This window comes from Mirounga leonina, unplaced genomic scaffold (genome assembly GCF_011800145.1).
Source record: "Mirounga leonina isolate KUSES-001 unplaced genomic scaffold, KU_Mleo_1.0 Mir_95, whole genome shotgun sequence".
NCBI classification, from domain to species: domain Eukaryota; kingdom Metazoa; phylum Chordata; class Mammalia; order Carnivora; family Phocidae; genus Mirounga; species Mirounga leonina.
The window spans coordinates 124,163-144,522 of NW_023270865.1; the positions used below are offsets into that span (position 1 = coordinate 124,163).

The following is a 20,360-nucleotide window of genomic DNA, read 5'->3' on the forward strand; positions in this document are numbered from 1 at the left end:
TGGCCCCTCCCCAGACACTTGCCCTGACTAGGGGCCTTTCCCCACACGTGCTGGACTCACCTACTCTGTACACAGCCCACTGTCCTTCCAAGGGCCTTTCCAGAGCCACCCTGTGCCCGTCGGTCTGCACTTTGTCCTCCTACCTCTCAGCCCGCCACCCATCTGGGTGCTCCCCACTTCTCTGACGGGACCTCACCTCCTTTCGATGGCTAGAGGAGACTGTGCTTGTCAGCCGCCTCCCACACAGAGAACCTGAGGGTGGTATTCCCGTTTTCTCTAACCCTTCCCCGTGCAGGAGCTGGGTGGACCTCCGACACCAGAGCACCACAAACCGCAAGCCTTTTAGGGAAGGAAGTGAATGAATCTGTTCTCTGCATCCGGGTGCAGAGGACGGTCTGTTCAGAAGGTAACGGAGTGGCCAAGACTTTCCTCTGTGAATGGTTCGAGGCCCTTGAGGATCACTGTATACCCCTTTCTTCCAGCATGGATGCCCCTTTTCATCTGCCAAAGGCAAAACAAGGAGTTAATCTTTTAGTCCTTGAAAAGTAAAAGGGGGGATGGTTTAAAAGTTTGAAAACTCACAGTTTGAAAACTGTGAGGTGAGGGTCCAATAATTTGCTGTAGAAACTGCAGAGGGGTCTGTAGACCCTGTTGGGGTAGGGAGCCTGCCCTCCCGTGAGCAGCAGCTCCGCACCCACCGAAGCCCCCCTACCCCCACCCCCGCTCCCGGGAAGCATGTGCTCTCCCCTGACTCTTTCTGCCAGGGCCTTAGTCTGATTGGAGAGATTGGGTGTTGCGAGAGGTAAGCTGGGGCTCCTCAGGGCACCCGTCTGCTCCTGAACACACGTGGGCCCGGGAGAAGCCTCATGTTTGCCCCCCAGAAGGGGGCCTGGTGGTGGGTGGGACAGCTGACCTTCCCTCATGGCAGGACCCCCACATCCTGCACCTGTCAGTCTGCAGGTGAGCGCCCCGGCCCCCAGGTGTCATGCCGAGAGGAAGGTGCAGCTCACTCCCAGGCCCCGCACACAGCATGTCAGATGGTGTTGGACCTGTCTTATAGGGGAGCTGAGGCTCCCAGGACCCCCTGTTCTAAGCTGTCTGCTCTTCTCTGCTAAGCATGCCTCCGAAGGGGTCTGGGGCGGAAGTTAGCTTCTGATGAGAAGTGGCCAGAAATAGGAGGGCACGCCTGCTCCTTGGGGGTCCCCTGGGTGCTTCAAGCTCACTTGCTTCCCCTCTGCCCCTGACCTCTGGGTGTAGCACGGGGAAGAGCAGAGCTGCGGTCACGCCATCTGCCTCTCTAGGTATGCACAGGCAAGGCTGGAGGTGGGCTCTGACCTGTGAAGGCCTGGGGCAGCACAATGCTAGACCAGGGCTGGAGGAAGAAATGACCCAGATGAGACATGCCATAGGTGCCACCCAGAGCATGAAGGTTGGCACATGGTGCAGAGCCCCACAACTCTTGGCTCGACCCTGAAATAGTGCCAGGTTTTACCAGGCATGTGTTCCATTCAGGGTCTGTGGACATGGGCCTGTCCACTCCAGGACCTGCAGATGGTCAGAACTGCGGTCTCAGTCCAGGCTCCAGTGGGGCCCCTGGCTTTTCTCTCAATCACCCTGGGTGACAAGGGTCCTGCCCCAACCCCTAGACAACTTCATGCATCCCACATTCAGTGCATGCTACATCCTGGACCCACTTATCCTGGCTCAACTGTCCTATCTGCCAAGGAGTAGGTTTCCCCCAAGCTGGGAACAAAGTGGCTGCCACCTTCTCAGCATCCCAGCACCATCCAGAGGCAGAAATAGGGGAGTCCTCCAGCTTCTCCTCCACCAAGAGTATTGCGTCTCTCACTGGCCAGACCCAGCCACACGACTCTAAGCAGCCACTGTGGTGGGATGCTGGGCCCCAGGGCACGTGGCTTGGCCCAGGGTGGCACCTTGCTCTGAATGCCCCATGTGTGAGGGAAATGGAGGGCTCTTGACAAGGAGGTGGGGGTGCTGGCTGGGGGCTGGCAGGGTGCAGGCAGCCCCAGTCCGAGCCTCAAAGGGAAGCGAACTCTCCCTCTTAAGCACCCCGACACCCCCACCTGTCTGTGTACAGGGATGGCCACTGTCTCCATCATTTCTCCAATTCTCTGTCCCAAATGGACCTTGTTAGGGATGTAAGAAATCATTGAAGTGAGACGCGCTGGCCGCAGTGAACTCTGCAGCCAGTTGGTGGACAGCTTGGACGGCAGTGGGAGTCTCCGTGTGGCTGGCCCTCCGGGCCCCTTGGGTGACTCAGAGTGGGGGAGGGACTTGCAGGGCCGAGAGGTGCAGGCTTCCACCAGGATTCAGGCTGAGCTGTGAGCCTGAGGGAGTCCATTCGTTTCTGGGAGTGGGCAGCCTGGCCCTTGCCTCCTCTTCCTGCCATGTGGGCCTGAGTTCTGTGTGACAGACCGGGTGCTGAATGCTGGCCTCAGGCCGATCCCCAGGGCTCGTAGAGGCCCCCACCTGCCCCTCAGAGTCCAGGCAGGGCAGGAGGACTGGCTGCCAACAGGGTGGGGTCAATGGGACGTGGTCCTGGTGGGAGCCAGGGCCTGCAGCCTGGCCCCCTTTCTGTGGGCTGGACAGCACCAGCAGCTCACGAGGGCCATGGGGCACTTGGGCGTGGACAGGCCTCTTGATCCCCAGCTGGTTCCTGGGGGCTCTCACACCCTGGGCACTGGTGTGCCTCTCATCCCTGGAATTTCTCCTGACCAAGCCAGGCCTTTGAGGGGCCCATGGCAGACTCCTCCTCACACTTTCATCAGCTCCCCAGAAGGACACCCTGTACCCCCACCCATTTCCTGAGAACCCTTCTCCCTGACCCTTTACTACGGGCAATCAAGTGCAGATGAGGGGGTGACAGGGACCAGGTGGGGGCTGGGCATAGAGAGGGTGGGACCCCCCAGGGCACGCCCAGCATGGGGCTGGGGTCTGTCTGCGGAGGCTTCCAGGGCACTGGCAGTCCCCCCGTCCTCAGCCCCAGCCCCCTTTCACTCCTGGCTCAGACCCGCAGGTGAGACCTGCGGTCAGAGGGGAGAAAGAAAGCAGGACCCAGGAGAGAAGCACCGATCCAGGGCAGAGTGGAGCTGGGAGGGGCTGGGGGGACAGCCTACAGGCTGCTGCCTGCCCCCCGCCCCCCGCTGGGGCTGCCCCCGTGGTCCATCGCCTGGGCACTCACTGAGAAGGGGAATGGTGGGATGCTGGCTGTGACCCCACACCCCACTGGAGTTTGCTACCCTGTTTCAGTTCCCTGAGGGCCCCTGAATTGGGGGGCCTGGGAAGTGAGGCGCAGGCACTCTCAGCTCACATGGATTTCCGGGAAAGCTGGCCCCCACCCCCGGCTCAGCTCCACATTCGGTTTCTTTCTGTCTTGCCACAGGCCTGGGGGTGGGGCCCGTTGGCGGCTCTGCTCGCACGCGAGGCCCTGGCCGGGGTCCAGGTGGCTGTCACTGCAGGGCTGACGGCCCCATCGCGTGACAGGAGCCCAGAGGAGGCCCCGCTGGGCGTGCCCCGCCGGGATGTGGCTGCAGAGGAGGGGAAGTGGGGGTGCCCAGCTGGGGGGGACACGCGATGCTGGGGGGCTAGTGTCCTTCCTTGTGCAGAACATGGTGGGGAGGGGAGAGAAGTTGGGGGTTCCCCCTAGGTGGGGGGCACACATGCTGGGGGGCTGGTGTCCCCATGCAGAACATGGTGGGGAAGGGAGAGAAGTTGGGGGGTTCCCCCTAGGTGGGGGGCACACGCTGGGGGGCTGGTGTCTCCATGCAGAACATGGTGGGGAGGGGAGAGAAGTTGGGGGGCTGCCCTACACTTCTGCCTCTAGTGGGTGTGGGGTGGGGCGTAGCCCATTGTGTGTGTGGGGGGTGAGCATCCCACAGCGTGGTGACATCACTCTGCTGGGTTTCCCCCACCCTAGCCTCACAGCTCTGCGGATCATCACTCCCCACAGGGTCTGCAGGGCAAAGAACAGGCAGGCAGGGATAGCCCAACCCCACACCTCCCCTCCCCTAATTTGAGGAGCATGTTGGGGAAGGCTGGAGGCAGGGAGCTGGTTTGAGCTGGGTGGGGGTGGGAATGACCCCTCTGCAATGGAGTTTGCTTTGTGGGAGGCTTGGTGGCCTGGGTGTGGGGGTAGGTGGCCCTCCGCTATCTTTCTTGACCTTTGAGAACAGGGGGTCATGTGTGACCCCTCGCAGAGGCTCCCCTCAACCTCTGGGGGTTCCCTTCGGGGGAACACGGCAGCGCTGGCTTCTCCAGGGTTGGTTTTCTGCTTCTGGGTGCTGGGGGCAGAGCCGTGTGGGTTCACTGTATTCAGAGCGCTCGGCTTTCCGACTGAGTGTTGAGTCAACAGGGTGACGTGCCAAAGAGGGTACAACTAAGCACCTCTAAACGTCTCTGACTTTTGACACATCTCCAAGCTCAGTGTTTTGCTGCCTTGAAGACCAGTGAGTGGTGGGAGCTTGCTTGCTGGTGAGGTTTTCCGTTAGGAAGAGAGGCCTGGGCCGTCTGGAGCACCAACCGTCTCTGCACCTTTGCCCAGGGGCCCCCAGGTATGACTGTTCATGTTACCTGGATACACCTGATTTCTGCCCAAGGAAATGGGTTCATTTCTGGAAATATTTAGTGCAGAGAACAAAGGTCCAGTGCGGGGTGGGGGGGGTTGTTGATAGAGTAAAGGCCTCTGAGAGAGGGCGGGACGGGGAAGCCAGACAGAGACCAAAGGCCACGATGTGGGGCTCTTCTGAGGGCCGCCTCCCTGCATCCACCCCTTTGCCTCTGTGGACACTTGGCCAACAACGTGCTTGCGCCAGGCAGCACAAGGCTTCAGGGCAGGGGCCCAGCGTGGCCTCGGCTCGGGGGCAGGGCGCTGCCGGTCCAGCAGTGCGGCTGGTGTGGGGCGAGACACAGGGGTCTCCATCCACAGTGGTCCTGTCCCACCGAGCAGGGCGCATTAGGTCATTTCACCTGGAGTGCACGCATAGGGGGCCCGGCAGTCCTAGGGCTCTGGGGGCTTAGGGGGGCCGGTTTCTATCCAACTTGCCGGCCGAGTAGATGCTGCCCACTGCTCTCTAATAGCTGGGCGGGGGCGCAGGGGGTGTGGAACAGATCCTGGGTCCGAGTGTGGCTCAGCGGACACGAACACCACCTGGAGGGCACAACTACCACAGACCAGCACATTCCAGAGGAGAAGTTCAGCACAGCCTGATGATTTTTAAAGAGAAATTGCGGGAGATGGCAGCGCCCGTGTTTATGTTTTCCCCCAAGACCAGAACAAACGCAAGGGTTCTGTCTGCCTCGAACATGGCCCTTTGACCCCTAGTTGCACTGACATCACCTGCAGCTTCAGTCTGGAAACCGATCTGAGGGGCAGCTGGGAGGCACTTCCTGCCCTGCCATGCCCTCCACAGAGGCCCCAGGCCCCTTTCCCTACCCCAGGGGACCCTCTATAATTCTGCATGCCGAGGGGGACCCTGCAGCAGGGGCTGGTGAGCTGGGATGTGGACGACATCTGCCTGTGTGACCTGCATGTCTGTATGTCTGAGCTCTTCACCCCAAGATGGAGATGAAGCCACACTGGGTTTGGGAGTCGGGGGGACCAGGAAACCGCCCCCCGGGGGCACCTGAGTCTCTCCAGCAGGCCTTCCTGGGGCTTCCTTTCCAGCTGGGAAGCCCATGCCGTGTGGGCTGTTCCACGCCAGGTGGCGGGTTGGGGAGGGGTTGGGGGACCTGGGGGGCGTGATGAGGTCACTCAGGCCCTCGAGGGGGGTCCGAGTTATGTAGGGCAGCAACGCTGAGTTAGGGCACGTGCTGGAGCTTGCATCTCCAGAGAGGAGCTTTGAGGACCCCAGGGGGGTCCCTGAGGCAGGATGGGACTCTGAGCAGTTTCTGGGGAGCAGAACAGGGGTGGGGTCCTCGGGGTCAGGCCCAGCCCAGATGGCCTGAACTCCTGAATATCACACCGGGGCTCCCACCGGCAGCCCCGCCTGGCCCGGGTCCTAGCTCTCCTCCCACCCTGCGACCCGAGCCTGTGCTGCCCCAGTGTGTCCTGCCCAGGAGACCCCGGGTCAGCTTGGGAGTGTGGCTTTGCCTGCAGACGGTTTTCCCAAGAACTGGGGAAACACAAGAAGGTGAGTGGGTCTGGGGCCCTGGCAGGGAGCTGACGGCCTTGCTTTGTTCTTCTCTGACAGCTGTGCCGAAGGGCCCACGGCAGCTGGCGGTCAGTGCCCCCTCCCCCGAAGACCGCGGTCTGAGCGCAAGATCTGCCGTGCTGGAGGGAAGGCTGCTGCTGGAGGTGAGCCCCCTTGCCCTTCGATCACACGCCTGTCATGCTGTGCAGGCCGTCCGTGTCCCCCCGCCCCAGCAGGTTGGACCGCTGACAATTAAATGTTGCAAGGTGGAGCTCCAGGACTGCCCTGGGAGCCATGGAGGTCAGGCACAGATGCTCGGATGAGGTCCAGCATCTTGGGACAGAAAGAACAGGGGTGACCTTGGTCCATGCACCTCAAATCTGAAAATCGTTTTTCATTCTACATTCTCTGGTTTTACTTGTCAGTGGAAGAACCTGATAAAAATTAAGCAGGTTTTTTTTTTTTAATTAATAACAGAATTGCACACTGAGGATGGATCTGGCAGGTGTGCCCGGCTGATCCATTTAACACCAATAGTTACACACAGGGATCAGGGGCCCAGGTCAGCCTTTTCCCCGAGACGGGGCCTCCCACCTCTGGTGACTCTGAGGTGCTATACCCTTCCTGACCCTCTCATGTGGTCTGCTTCGCGAGGGCAGGGGAATGCCATGGCTCAGTTTCTCAAGCACGATAGGACGGCAAGGTGGAGCTTTCTGGGCTCGGTCAAGTCACTGTACACAGAGCCCAGCAGCGCAGAGACCAGGGCCCTGGTTTGCCCCATCTCAGGAGGGGCCGGAGGACGCAGGCTGCCCGTAACCAGCGGCAGAGGTGCCCCCAAGCTCATGCTTCCCCGACGGTCCCAGAGGGGCGGGCCCCACGTCCTCCTGCGTGTCCTCCTGGGACGCCTACACCAGGTCCTCAGCCTCCAGCCCTGTTTGGGGGCAGTTCTGTCCCCCCAGGTGAAGCGTCCTCGGCTGCACATGCCCACCCGTCTGTCAGGCTGACTCACCGAAGGGCAGAAACGGTGGCGAATGGGCGCCTTTCACACTGATGCCATTGAGTCTGCTTGGAGCCCATCGGCCTCTTCTCTTGGTGCCCTGTCTGCACCCCAGCTGCCCCGTGGCAGCCAGAGTGACCTGTTGCCGGTGGGTCCTGGAGGGAAGCCCCAGCCCCTCACCTGCCAGCTGGCCTGGGCACTGCCCCGTGGCCAGGCTGCTGCCCTGGCACCTTCACCGCTGGAACGATCTCAGTGGTTTGCTGTTCATCGTGTCCTCTGCGAGGGGTGTCGGCGCCCCTCATGGAGGACAGGGGTCAGAGACTGTCCTCCAGGCTCGCCCCTCCTGCTTCTTGCTGCCCATCCTTCAGTCCACTTCCCACCTCGATGCTCTCCCTGACCATGTCAGCGGCTTCCCACTGTCTGCGCGTGAATTCCTGGGTGCTCAGCTATCTGGCGCATGGGCTATGGTGGTGGGCACGTGCCCCTCGGGCACCTCAGCCTGAGATGACCTCACTTTGCCTCACCTGAAGGGAAGGCGCAGGACGGGGTGCTACCATCTGCCATTGACAGGTGGACAGATGGAAAATGTCTGGGCTGATTGGAGGGGAGCCAGAGACGCTTGTGCCTGGAATCTGGGGGTTCCCATCTGCCCACCATGACCCATGACCCCCCATAGGTCTCCACAACCCCCATATCTCCCATAGTCCCCACAGGAACCCCCATGATCCCCATATCACCCACAGTCCCCACAGAGACCCCATGATCCCATGGCCCCCCATGTCCCTCCATGGTCCCCAAGGGACCCCCATGATCCCCTAGGATTTCCCACAGCCTCCCACAGTTCCATGGCCTCCCATAGTCCCCACAGGGACCCTCCTCACCCCCTGTGGCCTCCCATAACCCCTTATGACCCCCCCCCCATGGTCCCTAAGGGACCCCCATGACCCCATGGCTTTCCATGACTCACCATGGCCTCCATGATCCCCCATGACCCCCAACGGTCCCCAAGGGACCCCCACAACCCCACATACCTTCCACATCCCCCCATGGCCTTCACCCCTGATGACGTGATTGTTCTCATGAAGATCAAGGAGCTTATAAATCACTTCCTTTTTAAAAAATAAAAATAGGAGGAAGTACATACTTGTGTTTAATCTCCATGAAAATTCAGTATGGTGGGTGCCTGGGGACCCCCTTCTTAGAGCCCCTGCAGCTTTTAGTCCCGTCTGGAGCAGAGCATGGCTTTTAGCAGCAGAGGCACTTTTAGAAATACTGTGGTTTCCATAGAGGAAGTATTTCCATACTTCATTATTTATAATGTTTTTCGGAAGCAGATTCTTAAATACTAATTTTTCCTTTAAAGTTGGATTTTTCTGTCAGTGTTAGTAAGCTTGGGGCTGGAAAACATTGTGCCAGCTTGAGTTTTATTCCAGGCGAAAGATGACTGGCATTGCTCTTTTTCTAATTCATGTTCAAAATTAAGATGATGAAATCTTTAAACTGTGTCCCCACTACAACAAAAGCATATGCGCACAGTGCCCTGATCTCCTGTTGGAGCCCAGGGGACCGCTGTGGTCCACACCACTACCCTCCGGCCCCTCTGTGGGTCCGCAGCAGCTGTCCTGCCCTCCGCGCTCGGAGCAGGTCTCCTCTGGGGGCCTCAGGACGTGGACCTGGACGTGGCATTGAGGTCCTTGCACAGCTGAAGCCCAGGAAGTGGCCAGGCCTGTGCCCGGGGAGCAGAGCAGCTCCCTCAGGGCTGGGGGGGGTGGAAAGGGCGGTGCCTAGCCCCATACCTGCCACTGGCCCAGGGTGTTCACTTTTGGGGTGTGACCCTCTGGGACAGGACCCGAGGCTGCGGGCTGTCCTGCTGGCCCCCTGCCCTGCTCCATCATGCAGACTGCCACCTCTTGTAACACGTTCTCTGTGACCACAGAAGTTTCTGGAAGTTCCCTTGGATTGGAAACAGGCTAGGTTGTATGGTGAGGGTTCTCCTCACTGCATTTCTAGTGTGGGGGTTCTCAAACTTTGAAATTAGAGACTCTTTTTGAAGTTTAAAAATGTAACAGCAAAATAAACAAATCAAGCCACAATAACGAGAAAATCCAGCTTTTATTTCCAATCTTCAGTCTCTTAAAGACAAACTGGAAAAAATGAGAGGTTTATGGCAGGCATCATAAATTCATAAAAATTTAGAGCTGGCACTCACTTAAAAGGCCTGTGGTCTAATGTCTGCTATTTTAAGATTAAAAAAACAAGATTCAGAGCCGTTGGGGGTCCAGGGTCCCTGTTGGGGTTGGGGCAGGGCCTGGTGTTTCTCTGTCTGTGGTTAGTGCTCCTGGGCCCGTGGCCGCATCAAGAAGCCAGGATGGATGGCCAGAGGGGCTGCCCAGCGCACACCTTGGCAAAGGTGCTGGGCATGGGGTGACAGGGGAGGAGTGGTGTGGGATAGGCAGGTTCTGGAAACATACATATTAGGGCACAAATAGCGGCGTCCTGGGTTTCTATTCCTACTGCTAAGGCGGGCTGTAGTGTTGAGTGTGGACGTGCAGTGTGCTAGCAGGAGCTGTGGACTACTGACCGCTTGACCCTCACTAGAGTTCAGCTCTGCCATGGGTACATTTTCTAACACTGTTTTTAAGTTCATGCACGCTAAAATTTGTTCTTATTGGCGGTGTGGTGTGGCCACCATCATAATGAAGACACGCAACAGTTCCACTGTGCCCGAATTTCCCTGGGGCTGCCCATGTGCGGTACCCTGGCCAGCATGCCCACGTTCTCCAGCCCCTGGGGCCTTCTCCAGCTGCTATTCTCAGGACACCTGGGTGTGGGTCCCTACGGCAGGGAGCTTGGGCACCAGCAAGATGTGGCTGTGACCCAGCCACGTGGGCTGCGTGTAGCTCAGATGGTTTTGTCATTCTCCGGTGCGCATGCATCTCAGCGTGCTTGTCCACCTGACCTTTGAGGGATGTTTGAGTTTCCAGGATTTGGTATTATGAATAAAGCTGCAACAAACATCCACATGCAGGTTTTCCTGCGAACATAGGTTTTGGTTTTGTTTGGGTAATACCCACATGTGTGGTTGCTGGGTTGTATGGTAAGTGTGGATGGGAGTGTCCACACCCTCATGACTAACAATGCTGAGCATCTTCTCCTGAGCTTATTTGCCACTGATAGAGCCCCTTTGTAAGCAGTCTGTTCAAATATTTGCCCACTTAAAAATTCAGGTTGTTTGCTTCCTTTTGACTTTGGAGTTCTTTATGTATTCTGGACACACAATCTTTGTTGTACGTATGATTTTTAAGTATTTGCTTCTAGTCTGGCTTGTCTTTTCATTATCTTGACAGGGCCTTGCAGAGAATGAATGTACTTAATTTTGACAAAGCCCCATTTATCCATTTTTTTTATTCTTATGTTAATCCCCATACATTACATCATTAGTTTTAGATGAAGTGTTCCATGATTCATTGTTTGTGCATAACACCCAGTGCTCCATGCAGAATGTGCCCTCCTCAGTACCCATCACCAAGCTAACCCATCCTCCCACCCCCCTCCCCTCTAGAACCCTCAGTTTGTTTTTCAGAATCCATCGTCTCTCATGGTTCGTCTACCCCTCCGATTTCCCCCGCTTCATTCTTCCCCTCCCGCTACCTTCTTCTTCTTCTTTTTTTTTTTTTCTTAACATATATTGCATTATTTGTTTCAGAGGTACAGATCTGAGATTCAACAGTCTTGCACAATTCACAGCGCTTACCAGAGCACATACCCTCCCCAGTGTCTATCACCCAGTCACCCCATCCCTCCCACCCCACCCCCCACTCCAGCAACCCTCAGTTTGTTTCCTGCGATTAACCCATTTATCCATTTTTTAAATAGATCATTATATTGGTGTCACATTTGAGAACTCTTTACCTAACCTAGGTTGAAATGATTTTTATTTTATGTTTGGCTCCAAAGTTTTATAGTTTCCTGTTTTGCATTCAGGCTTACGGCTCATTTTTAGTTAACTTTGGTTCAAGGTGTGAGGTTTGGGCTGAGATACACTCGTTTTGCATATTAATATCCTCGTGTTTGCCCTAGTTTTGTGAGTCTGTTTCTGGACTCTGTTCTGCCGTTGATTGTGTGCGTGACCTTTCACAAACAGGCACCAGCCTGCCTCAGTCACGGCAGCTTTAGAACAAGTCTCAAAATCGGGTATTGTGAATCTTCCAATTTTTGTTCTTTTTCAGAAACTGTTTTGGCTTTTCTAGGTTTCTCTGTCTTTTCGTATAAATTTTAGAGTTAGCTTGTCGCTGTCTACAAAACTTCCTGCTTGGATTTGGACTGGGATTGTGTTACATCAGTAGGTCAAGTTGGGGAGAACTGACACCTACCAGTACTGATCCCTAATGCATGAGCACACCATTCGGTCTTTTGCTGCTTTCGTCTGTGTCTGGAGTGTGTGGCATGGAGATCCTGTGTATATTGTTAGATTTATACCCAAGTATTTTCTGTTACTTTTGCTATTATAACCAGAACTGTTGCTTAATTTCAATTTCTATTATTATATAGAAATACTATATTCCAATACTATATAGAAATCCATTACTATCTAGAAATAGAATACCAAAGAAATTACTTTTCTAGGTTGACTTTGTAGCTGTGAACTTGGTGAATTCATTAGTAATTCTTGGAGTTTTTTTTGTTTTGTTTTGTTTTGTTTGTAGATTCTGTGGGAATTTTTAACACAGATTATCATGTTGTCTGAAAATAGAGACAGTTTGTATCTACTTGTTCGGTCTACACACTTTATTTTTCTTGCCTTATTACCCTTCCGGGGCTTCGTGAGCAACATATAGGAGGAGAGAGGACGTCTCTGTCAGTCTTGTTCCTGGTTGTAAGGAGAAACCTGAAGTCCTTCAGTGTTAAGTATGATATTAGCTTAGATTTGTTTTTCAGGTTTTGTTTCTTTCTGTTTTTTGATACCTTATATCAGATTAAGAAATTCTTATTACAAATGGATATTAAGTTTTGTCAAATGCTTTGTCTGCATCTACTGGGATACATGATCATGGTTTTTTTCCTCCAGTCTGTTAATATTATGAATTACATTGATTCATTTTCAAATGTTGGCCCAAACTTGCTAGCTTAGGATAGATCTTATTTATATGTTGCTGGATTAAATTTGGTTATATTTTGTGGGGATGTTTGTGTTTATGTTCATGAGAACTGTTTTTGTAGCTTGTAGTGTCTTTGGTTAGGAAGCACGCTGGTGCAGGCTTCATGAAGTTACTCAAGAATTCTTCCTTCTCTTCTGTTACTTTCTCCTGAAATATTTGTTAGAATTTGCCAGTTTATTCAATTGGTCTGGGAGTTTTCTTTGTTAGATTTTTTTTTTTTTTTTTTGAGAGGGAGAGAGAGAGAGAGAGAGTGTGTGAGCCCCGTGGGGGAGGAGCAGAGGGGGAAGGAGAGGGAGAATCTCAAGCAGACTCCCCGCTGCGTGTGGAGCCCAACTTGGGCTTGATCCCACAGCCCTGAGATCAGGACCTGAGCCAAAATCAAGTGTCAGATGCTCAACCAACTGAACCACCCAGGCGCCCCTCTTTGTTAGAAGATTTTAAACTATGGATTCAATTTCTTTAATCAATGTAGGACTATTTAGTCATCTGTTCTAGTGTGAATTTTAATAGTTTGCCTCTTTCAAGGAGTTGGTCCATTTCCTCTACTTTATTGAATTTATGGGTACAGAACTGTTCAAGGTTTTCCCATGTTGTCCTTTTAATGTCTTTTAAGTTCTATAGCTGTGTCTCCTTTCTAATTCCATTGGTAATTTGTGACTTTCATTTTTTTTCTTAGTTGGGCTGGAGGTTTTATTCATTTTATGAATTTATGGATTTTTTTCAAAGACACAGCTATTGGTTTCATTGATTGTTGCTATGGACTGAATATTTGTATTCCTCCCCTGCCCAATTAATATAATTTAAATTCATATTAGACTGGAAACCCAATGTGAAGGTGTTAAGAGCTGCTTAGGCCATGAGGGTGAAGCCTCATGAATAGGATTTATGCCTTATAAAAGGGACCCCAGAGAGCTCCCTTGCCCCTTCTTCCCTGTGTGGTTACAGTGAAAAGCCGTCTGTGAACCAGGAAGTGGGCCCCCATTTGACCTCTGTCACTGGGTGAGGTGTTCTGTAATCATCAATGTCATCAAGTTGGTTGACAGCATTCATGTCTTTTATATCCTTGTTGACTTTCTGTCTAGTCTCAACCTGAGAGACAAGTGTTAACATCTTCTAGTATAATTGTGGACTTTTGTATTTTTCCTTTCAGTTCTATCAGTTTTTGCCTTATGTGTTTAGAAGTTCTGTTGTAGGGTGCATACTCATTTAGGATTATTACGCTTTCTTCATGAATTGACCCTTCTATCATTACCATTATGTAAAATGCCTCTTCATTCTTGGTAATTTTCCCTTCTCTGAAGTCTACTTTGATTAGTAGTCTGATACTAATTATTACTCTGATACCAATATAGGTACCCAAGCCTTCTTTTTTTTTTTTTTTTTAAAGATTTTATTTATTTATTTGACAGAGAGAGAGACACAAGAGAGGGAATACAAGCAGGGGGAGTGGGGGAGGGAGAAGCAGGCTTCCCGCCGAGCAGGGAGCCCAATGTGGGGCTCGGTCCCAGGAGGCTGGGATCATGACCTGAGCCAAAGGCAGACGCTTAACTACTGAGCCACCCAGGCGCCCCACCCAAGCCTTCTTTTGATTACTGTTTGCTTGCCATATCTCATTCCATCTTTTTACTTTTAATTCATTTATATTAATATATTTAAAGTGTGTGGTTTTCAGCCACTAGGTCTGCAGCAATTTGTTATAGCAGCAAGAGGAACTCATGCAGACTGAGCCCTGGACACTCTCGCATGCGTTGGGAGCCTGAGGCCTCACACCCTCAGGGAAGGTGTTTGTCCTCCATCCTGTGTTGGTAGCAGCCATGTGGCAGTGGGCTCAGCCAGCAGGATCTCTCCTGGAGAGAGCACTGTCCATTCCAGCTGCCCCCCCTCCCCGCCACAGGCACCGTTGGGCCAGGGCAACAGTTTCTAGCATAGCCCTGCTCAGAGCCACCGCTCTGCATCTCTGGGCATGTTCCACACACATACCCCTCGGACTGAGCAAGGACCATGTCAGTTCACACACACAGGTTGGGTTCCTTCCCCCACACCTGCTCGCTCCTGGGACCCTCTTCCTGGTCCTCTGGCTAGAACTCCCCTGTTTCTCTTGGAGCTTAGCCGCCACTGCCCTGTGGTGGTTCTGTGCATGAGCACACAGGGTGGAGAGGGTAGAGAAAACAAGGTACCTGATCCTCCCTGAGGGGTGGGTTTCCCTCAGGCACTTGCATGCACACACACCTGCTCACCTGCCTTTTGAGCTTGTTGGTTGGCAGAGTGAGGTCTCTCCTCCCAGAGGGCACAAGGCTAGGGCATTGGCCTCCACACGCCTCACCTCTAGCTCCTGAGGACAGCAGTGATCTGAGCAGGGCATGGTGGTGATGGCAGTTCAAGTTCATGTTGTTTGAATGTGGTTCAGACAACAGAAATGTGCTCTTCACAGTTGTGAAGCCAGGAGTCTGAAATCAGTGTCACTGGGCTATAAGCAAGGTGTGGGCTGGTGGGTTCCTTCGGATGGCTCTAGGGGAGGGTATGTCCCAAGCCTGCCCGATGTCTGCTGCCAGCCAGTCTTCCCTGTGTTTCTGTGTTCCTCTTATAAGGACAACAGTCATACTGGGTTTGGGGCCACCCTAATCCAGAGTGACCTTACTTTAATTTAATTGCAAAGATTCTTTTCCAAAGAAGGTCACCTTCACAGGTTCCATGTGCACATGAATTCGGGGGCCACTATTCAGCTCAGTACAACTGTCCATTTTGCAGGGGAGGAGCCTCAGGCTAGAGCGCAGGTTGGGGGCGAAACTCAGGCCTCTCTCACCTCCAAGATCCAGGCCCTGAACTGCTATAGAAGCCAGAGTTCAGCACCAGTGTGCTGGGGCCACTCCAAGCCATGGGGGCCCACCCGATCCTCGGTAGCCTTATGAGGCAGATGCTATCATTGTGACCATTTTACAGATGGGGAAATGGAGGCACAGACGGGTGCTATAGGTTGCCCACTGTCACATACGAGCAAGGGCAGAGCTGGAACTGGCCCCCACTGCCTCTCCCTGTGAGACTTCCTCCAAGCCAGTGTCCGGGCAGCCCTGTGGGCCTGGCTGGTGAAGGGCTGGTGTCAGAGCCAGAGGCCTGTTTCACTCTACACCCACAGAGCATTTTCAGGGCTTGTTTCAAGCCTCAAAGCCTTGGGAGATGGCTGATGGGGTGGTGTGTGTCAGACTCAGGGTTAGTCACAGAGGCCTTCTGTTCCTGCTGGACAGACTGAAACAGGAAGGTGGCGGGAGCGTGCTGTGGCTGGTGGGGCTGGGTGCCTGAAGGACACTGGTTCTCATGGCAAAACCAGCACCATAGAGGATTTCCCCCAAGCATTTCACGGGGAAGATAAGATGGAACCCCATCAAAAACCAGAGGCTGAAGGACTCCAAGCATCTGACGCTTCAAAGGGAAGGCTAGCTGGGCCGACCCAGGGCAGAGCGAGGGCCAGGGTGCATGCGGCCCCATGGTGCACTGCAGGGCTTCTCAGGCAAACCAGCTCTCATGGGAGTTCAGAGACGATGAGGGCAGGGGTCCTGGTGAAGCTCAGGTGTGGGGACAGGGCGGCCTGAGGGCAGTAGAGGCTGAGAGGCGGGATGAGTGGCTGCTTGGGGAACAAGTGGGAGTCACCAGCAGTCCATCCTAAATGGGTGAATGTAAAAGGAAAAGCTGTGAATCGGGGCGTCAGCGGTTTCTTCATAATTTCACAAAGTCCTTAAGAACTGAGTAAGAGAAATAGCTATGGAAATCATTTGGAACAGTGGTGACCAGGCGTGGGACCCTGGGCCCCTGTCCTCAGAGACGATTGTCCTCAGAGTTAAAGAGAGAGCCCAACCAGCACAAAGGTGCCTCTGGTCCAAGAGAGACTCGGTGCAGGCACACCGCCCTGCAGCCACGTGGTGTGAGCCACGGGTCCCTCCCACACTGCAGAAGAGGGCTGGGATCTGGGGGCATGGCGGGGTGGGGGGTGGTGCTGCACACCAGCTGCTGACCCGACCTCGGCCCGTAGCCGAGGAAGGGCCCAGCGCCTCTGTGTAGCTTGACAGTCTAGAAGGACCCAAAGACGCCCACGTCAGGGCTGTCCCCACCAGAGTTCGCGGCTCCATCATGGGTGTGGGGCTTCCTGGCGGCTGTCCCCGCCCACTCCTAAAGTCCCGCACACAAGAGTGTTGCAGACTCTTCAGGCAAGAGGCTTACTATGGATCCAGGAGGAAAGGTAGCTCGGGTGAGCAAGGGAAACAAACCAACAAGCTGATGTCGGGCACCTCCTCACAGTGTCCATGAAATGAAAACAGGTGCCACAAAAGGGAATATTCAGAGGTTTTGGAAAGAGCTCAAGAATTAAAAGCATGAGAGCAAACTTAGGAACGGCGGAAAGACCCAGAGCTGACGCTGAAGGGTCACTTCAGCTTCTGCTAGAGGGAAAGGAAGCTAGGTGAAGAATATGGGCCCCGAGAGGCCAGCACGCTCCAGTTCCAGAAAGATCGGGGGCGGAAACTGTCCAGGAGGGTTTCCCAGAACCGAGGGCTGGGTTTCCGGCTTGAAGGTCCCCCTGTGTGGCCAGCGCAGTGGATGGAAAGGACCAGGGTGTTCGCCTTTCTGGAATTCCACCCCCCACCCCCCAAGTGGCAATGAGAAAATCCCAAATGCTTTCAAAGAGAAGGAACAGGTTTCAGGCAAAGCACTGAGCCCCAGGAGTTGGGCCTCACCCGGAAGGCTGGAGGCTGGAAGGCCACGGGGAAGTGCCTGCAGACGAGGGAAGAAGGTGATGTCTCGCACCTGGCACCCATTCACCTGCCTGGTCAGAGAGTGAGGTGCAGAAGAGCAGGTGTGGGGCCTGGAGCCTGAGGCCCCAGCAAGAGGGGAAGAGGAGGCCTCTCCACCCCAGACATCTGGGTACGTGGGTCAGTACCCACCTGGCTCAGCGGAGGAGACCTGTGGCCATACACAGACGCCGCTCATGGATTTACGCGGGGTTGTGACAGCCGCATGAGGACGGCGGGCAGGTACTCGCCGTCCCAGGCCAACAGCTGCCCTCTGAAAATGTCTGAAACCCAGGGAAAGCTAGGAGCGACCGTCCCTGAGCCTGCGAGAGCTGGAGGTCCTGCGGCTGGTCTGCGGCGGGCCTGGAGGGCCAGTTCTGACAGGCTCTGAAATCTTGCTCACCCGCTTTCCCCCTTCGTCCCACTGAAGTACATTTCCGCAGAACTACAGCTGCTCCAGCCTCCTTGTGCACCCTCGCTGCGGGGTGGGCCTCTTCCAACCTTTGCTTCTCAGCTCCTGTGTGTCTTCTTAGGCGCACCTCCTGCAGACGCACACGGCCGGTCCTCTCCGCGCACTGCGTCCCGCCGGGGTGCGCTGAGCCTCTTGCTACCACGCGTCGTCTCTCCTCTGGGGCTGGTTTCTGCCGTCCTATTTTGGGTCTCCCACTCATGGCACTTCTTTGGCTTCTTTTTTCCCTTCTCTCCAGTTTTCCAGTTAAGACTGAGCCTTCTTATGCTAGTTTTTCAACTCTGCTTTTGTCCTTATGGGGACTGCAGGAGAATAAGCGGTGGTTTTCTCCAGTTCTGGGGCTCACGCACGCTCTCGGGCCTCTGCTCTCCCAGATACCGCGGGTCGACTCTGCCTCGCAGTTGAATCCTGTGTGGCGCGGATTCTTGTCTTTGTTCCTCACGTTGTATGGACGCCCCCTGCGCCGTGCCTGCGGCCTGGGTGTGTTTCTCTCCTGAGAGCTTCCCCCCGGAGGGCGTCCACTGGGGGTCGCAGTGTGGCGTCTCCCTGGGTCTCATGCAGGAGCTTGTTATGCCTTCACATTTGGATAAGAATTTGGCTGAATGTAGAATTTGGGGTTTGAACTTCTTTTCCTTCCGCCGTCAGAGACAGGGTCCGTCGTGTGCAGCCCCCCGTTGTGGCTGTGGCAAAGTGTCCGGTGGGCTCATACGCAGTGCGCCCGCTCGCTGGGGGCTCTGACCTTTCCGAAGCTCGCCGCGCTGTGTATGTGCTGTTCGCTTCGGCTGCGTGCAGTCCGGTTCCTTCCATCTACGGTGTTTGGTCCTCAGTCTGGACGGTTCACATACCGCCTCTCCACTCCTGCTTTTGTCTTCTGGGGCTGCTCTTACCCAGCTGTTGGCACTTCCTCGTCCGCCCTCCCGTTGCTGGCTTTTCTTCCACGCTCTGTCTGGTCTTCCTTCCCTGCCGCCCTTCAGAAGAGGGCTCCTCCCCGCCCGCTGCCGTGTGTGCATGGCCCATCACGCCACATCCTGGGCTTTTATTCCCTTGGTTACAGTTTCACACCTACTATTGCCACTGGATTCATTCGTCACATTTCTTGTTCTTACTTCATTCTGCTAATGTCTTTTCTTATCTCCGGAAATGTGTTTTTTTAAAATTCACGCTCATCTTTCTGTTCCAAGCTCCCGTGCTGCTCCACGTGCTCTGTCCCTGCTCCTCTGAGGAGCTGTGTGCTGGGGCAGGTGGGGCGCAAGGAGGGGAGGGGGTGCTGGCCCACCTTGGGAGGGGGCCCCCGCCTGGGCCGCTCCCTCCAGCTGACCCCTCCCTGTCCCACCAGGGGAGGCGGACCCTGGGCAGCAGCAGAACAAGATTTCCGCCTTCCACCATTCTCTGACTGCCCCCAAGCCCCAGCCCCCACCTCACCTTCCCTCTCCAGCCCCAGACAGCTTTTCTGGGTTCCCCCTGTTACCCTCCTGGGCCTGATTTTGGAGAGGAAGAGCCAGAGCCTGTGCTGGCCAGGAAGCCCTGTGTCCAATGTTTGATGGAACAAACTGCCGGGAGGGAATGTGGATGAAGGCTGGTTGTGTTGAGGGTCCTGAGCCGCGGGCTGCAGCAGGATCCTCAGGGGAGGCGTCCCAGCAGTTCCCGGGGCACTCCTAGGCCTGGGGATGGTGACTCATGTGGTGCACTGTCCAGGGGCCTGGAGGGAGCTGCCGTGAGCCGAGAGCCATGCTGGCATGGTTTCTGGACAAGTTCCCAGGATCCTGAAGTACAACAGGCACAGAGACTTCTTACCTTCAGGCCGTGGCTTTTCTAAAGAAACACCTAGAAACCCACCCTCCCACTAGGCCTCATTGGACAGAATTTGCTTGGAGCCTATCACCTTCTGCGGCTCCTCCACTTGGTACTTGGCTGGAATAAGAGACCAGACCCCAGAAACACAGGCTGGGAAGAGCAGGCACAAAACCCCAGCAAACTCATGACCAAAACTTGGGGTTGTCTGATACAGAAAGGGGGGCATGGTAGGAATCGACCTCGAGGACAGGGCAGGAGCATGGGAGTGAGTCTCAGTGGGCTGGGACTTGGACAGAGGGCATTGGGATTGGGGCCTAACTCTCTGGTCAAGAGCAAGTGCAGGGGCCACTCCTCACCCCCCTCTGCTTGCTCAGGATGGCCCCCTCAGGTCGACTGGCTTCAGGAGGGGCGATCCTGTTACCACCTCTGTGCCGATTTTTGAAGGATGGGAGTGGGGGGACGAGGGCAAGTGCTGGTGTGTTTCTCGGGACCCCTCACGTGACAGGCCGTGGACCCTGTGACCCTCGAGGGTCCCCCTTGCCTCGGTTTCCCTCGTGGAGCAGCCTGCGGCACAGGCCGTGGACCCCGCGACCCTCGAGGGTTTCCCTCCTGCTTGCTCTTTGGTCTTTCTGCTCTGAGAAATCTGCCTTTGATTATCTTCTGTTGTACCTGCTGGACCCAGTCTTCTGAAGCCCCTTTCAGTTTCTTTCAGGGGTTCAACAGAGGCCTCAGGCCAGGAAGGCAAGCCCCCTAGTACAGCCCCTCTACCTCATCTCCGTGGCCCGCTGCCAGCCTGACGATGTGCATGGGGCATCCCAGGCTGACCTGAGCGCACTGCCCACCAGCTCTGCCACTTCTCAATCTTGTCTTGCCCTGGCCCAAGAGGCTGTGCCTTCTGCCCATCCAGTGGCCTCCCTGTGGGGTCAGAAGTGCACGGCTCCTGGCCCCATCTCTGCAGATGGATCAGGTGTCTGGGACCTGACCAGGCTTGACCTCTTTTTGGCTTTTAGATCA

At 55.1% G+C, this 20,360-nt stretch overlaps 1 protein-coding gene across 4 annotated transcripts in view; it reads left to right on the forward strand.

Moving 5' to 3' along the window:
- Positions 1-20,360, forward strand: part of AHRR (aryl-hydrocarbon receptor repressor) — a 79,935-nt gene that overhangs the window by 29,689 nt on the left and 29,886 nt on the right. For all 4 annotated transcript variants that reach the window (XM_034998751.1, XM_034998753.1, XM_034998754.1 and 1 more), the window contains one exon: positions 6,210-6,313. In XM_034998751.1, coding sequence (XP_034854642.1) covers positions 6,210-6,313 — 104 coding nt within the window. The remainder of the gene's footprint in view (positions 1-6,209; positions 6,314-20,360) is intronic.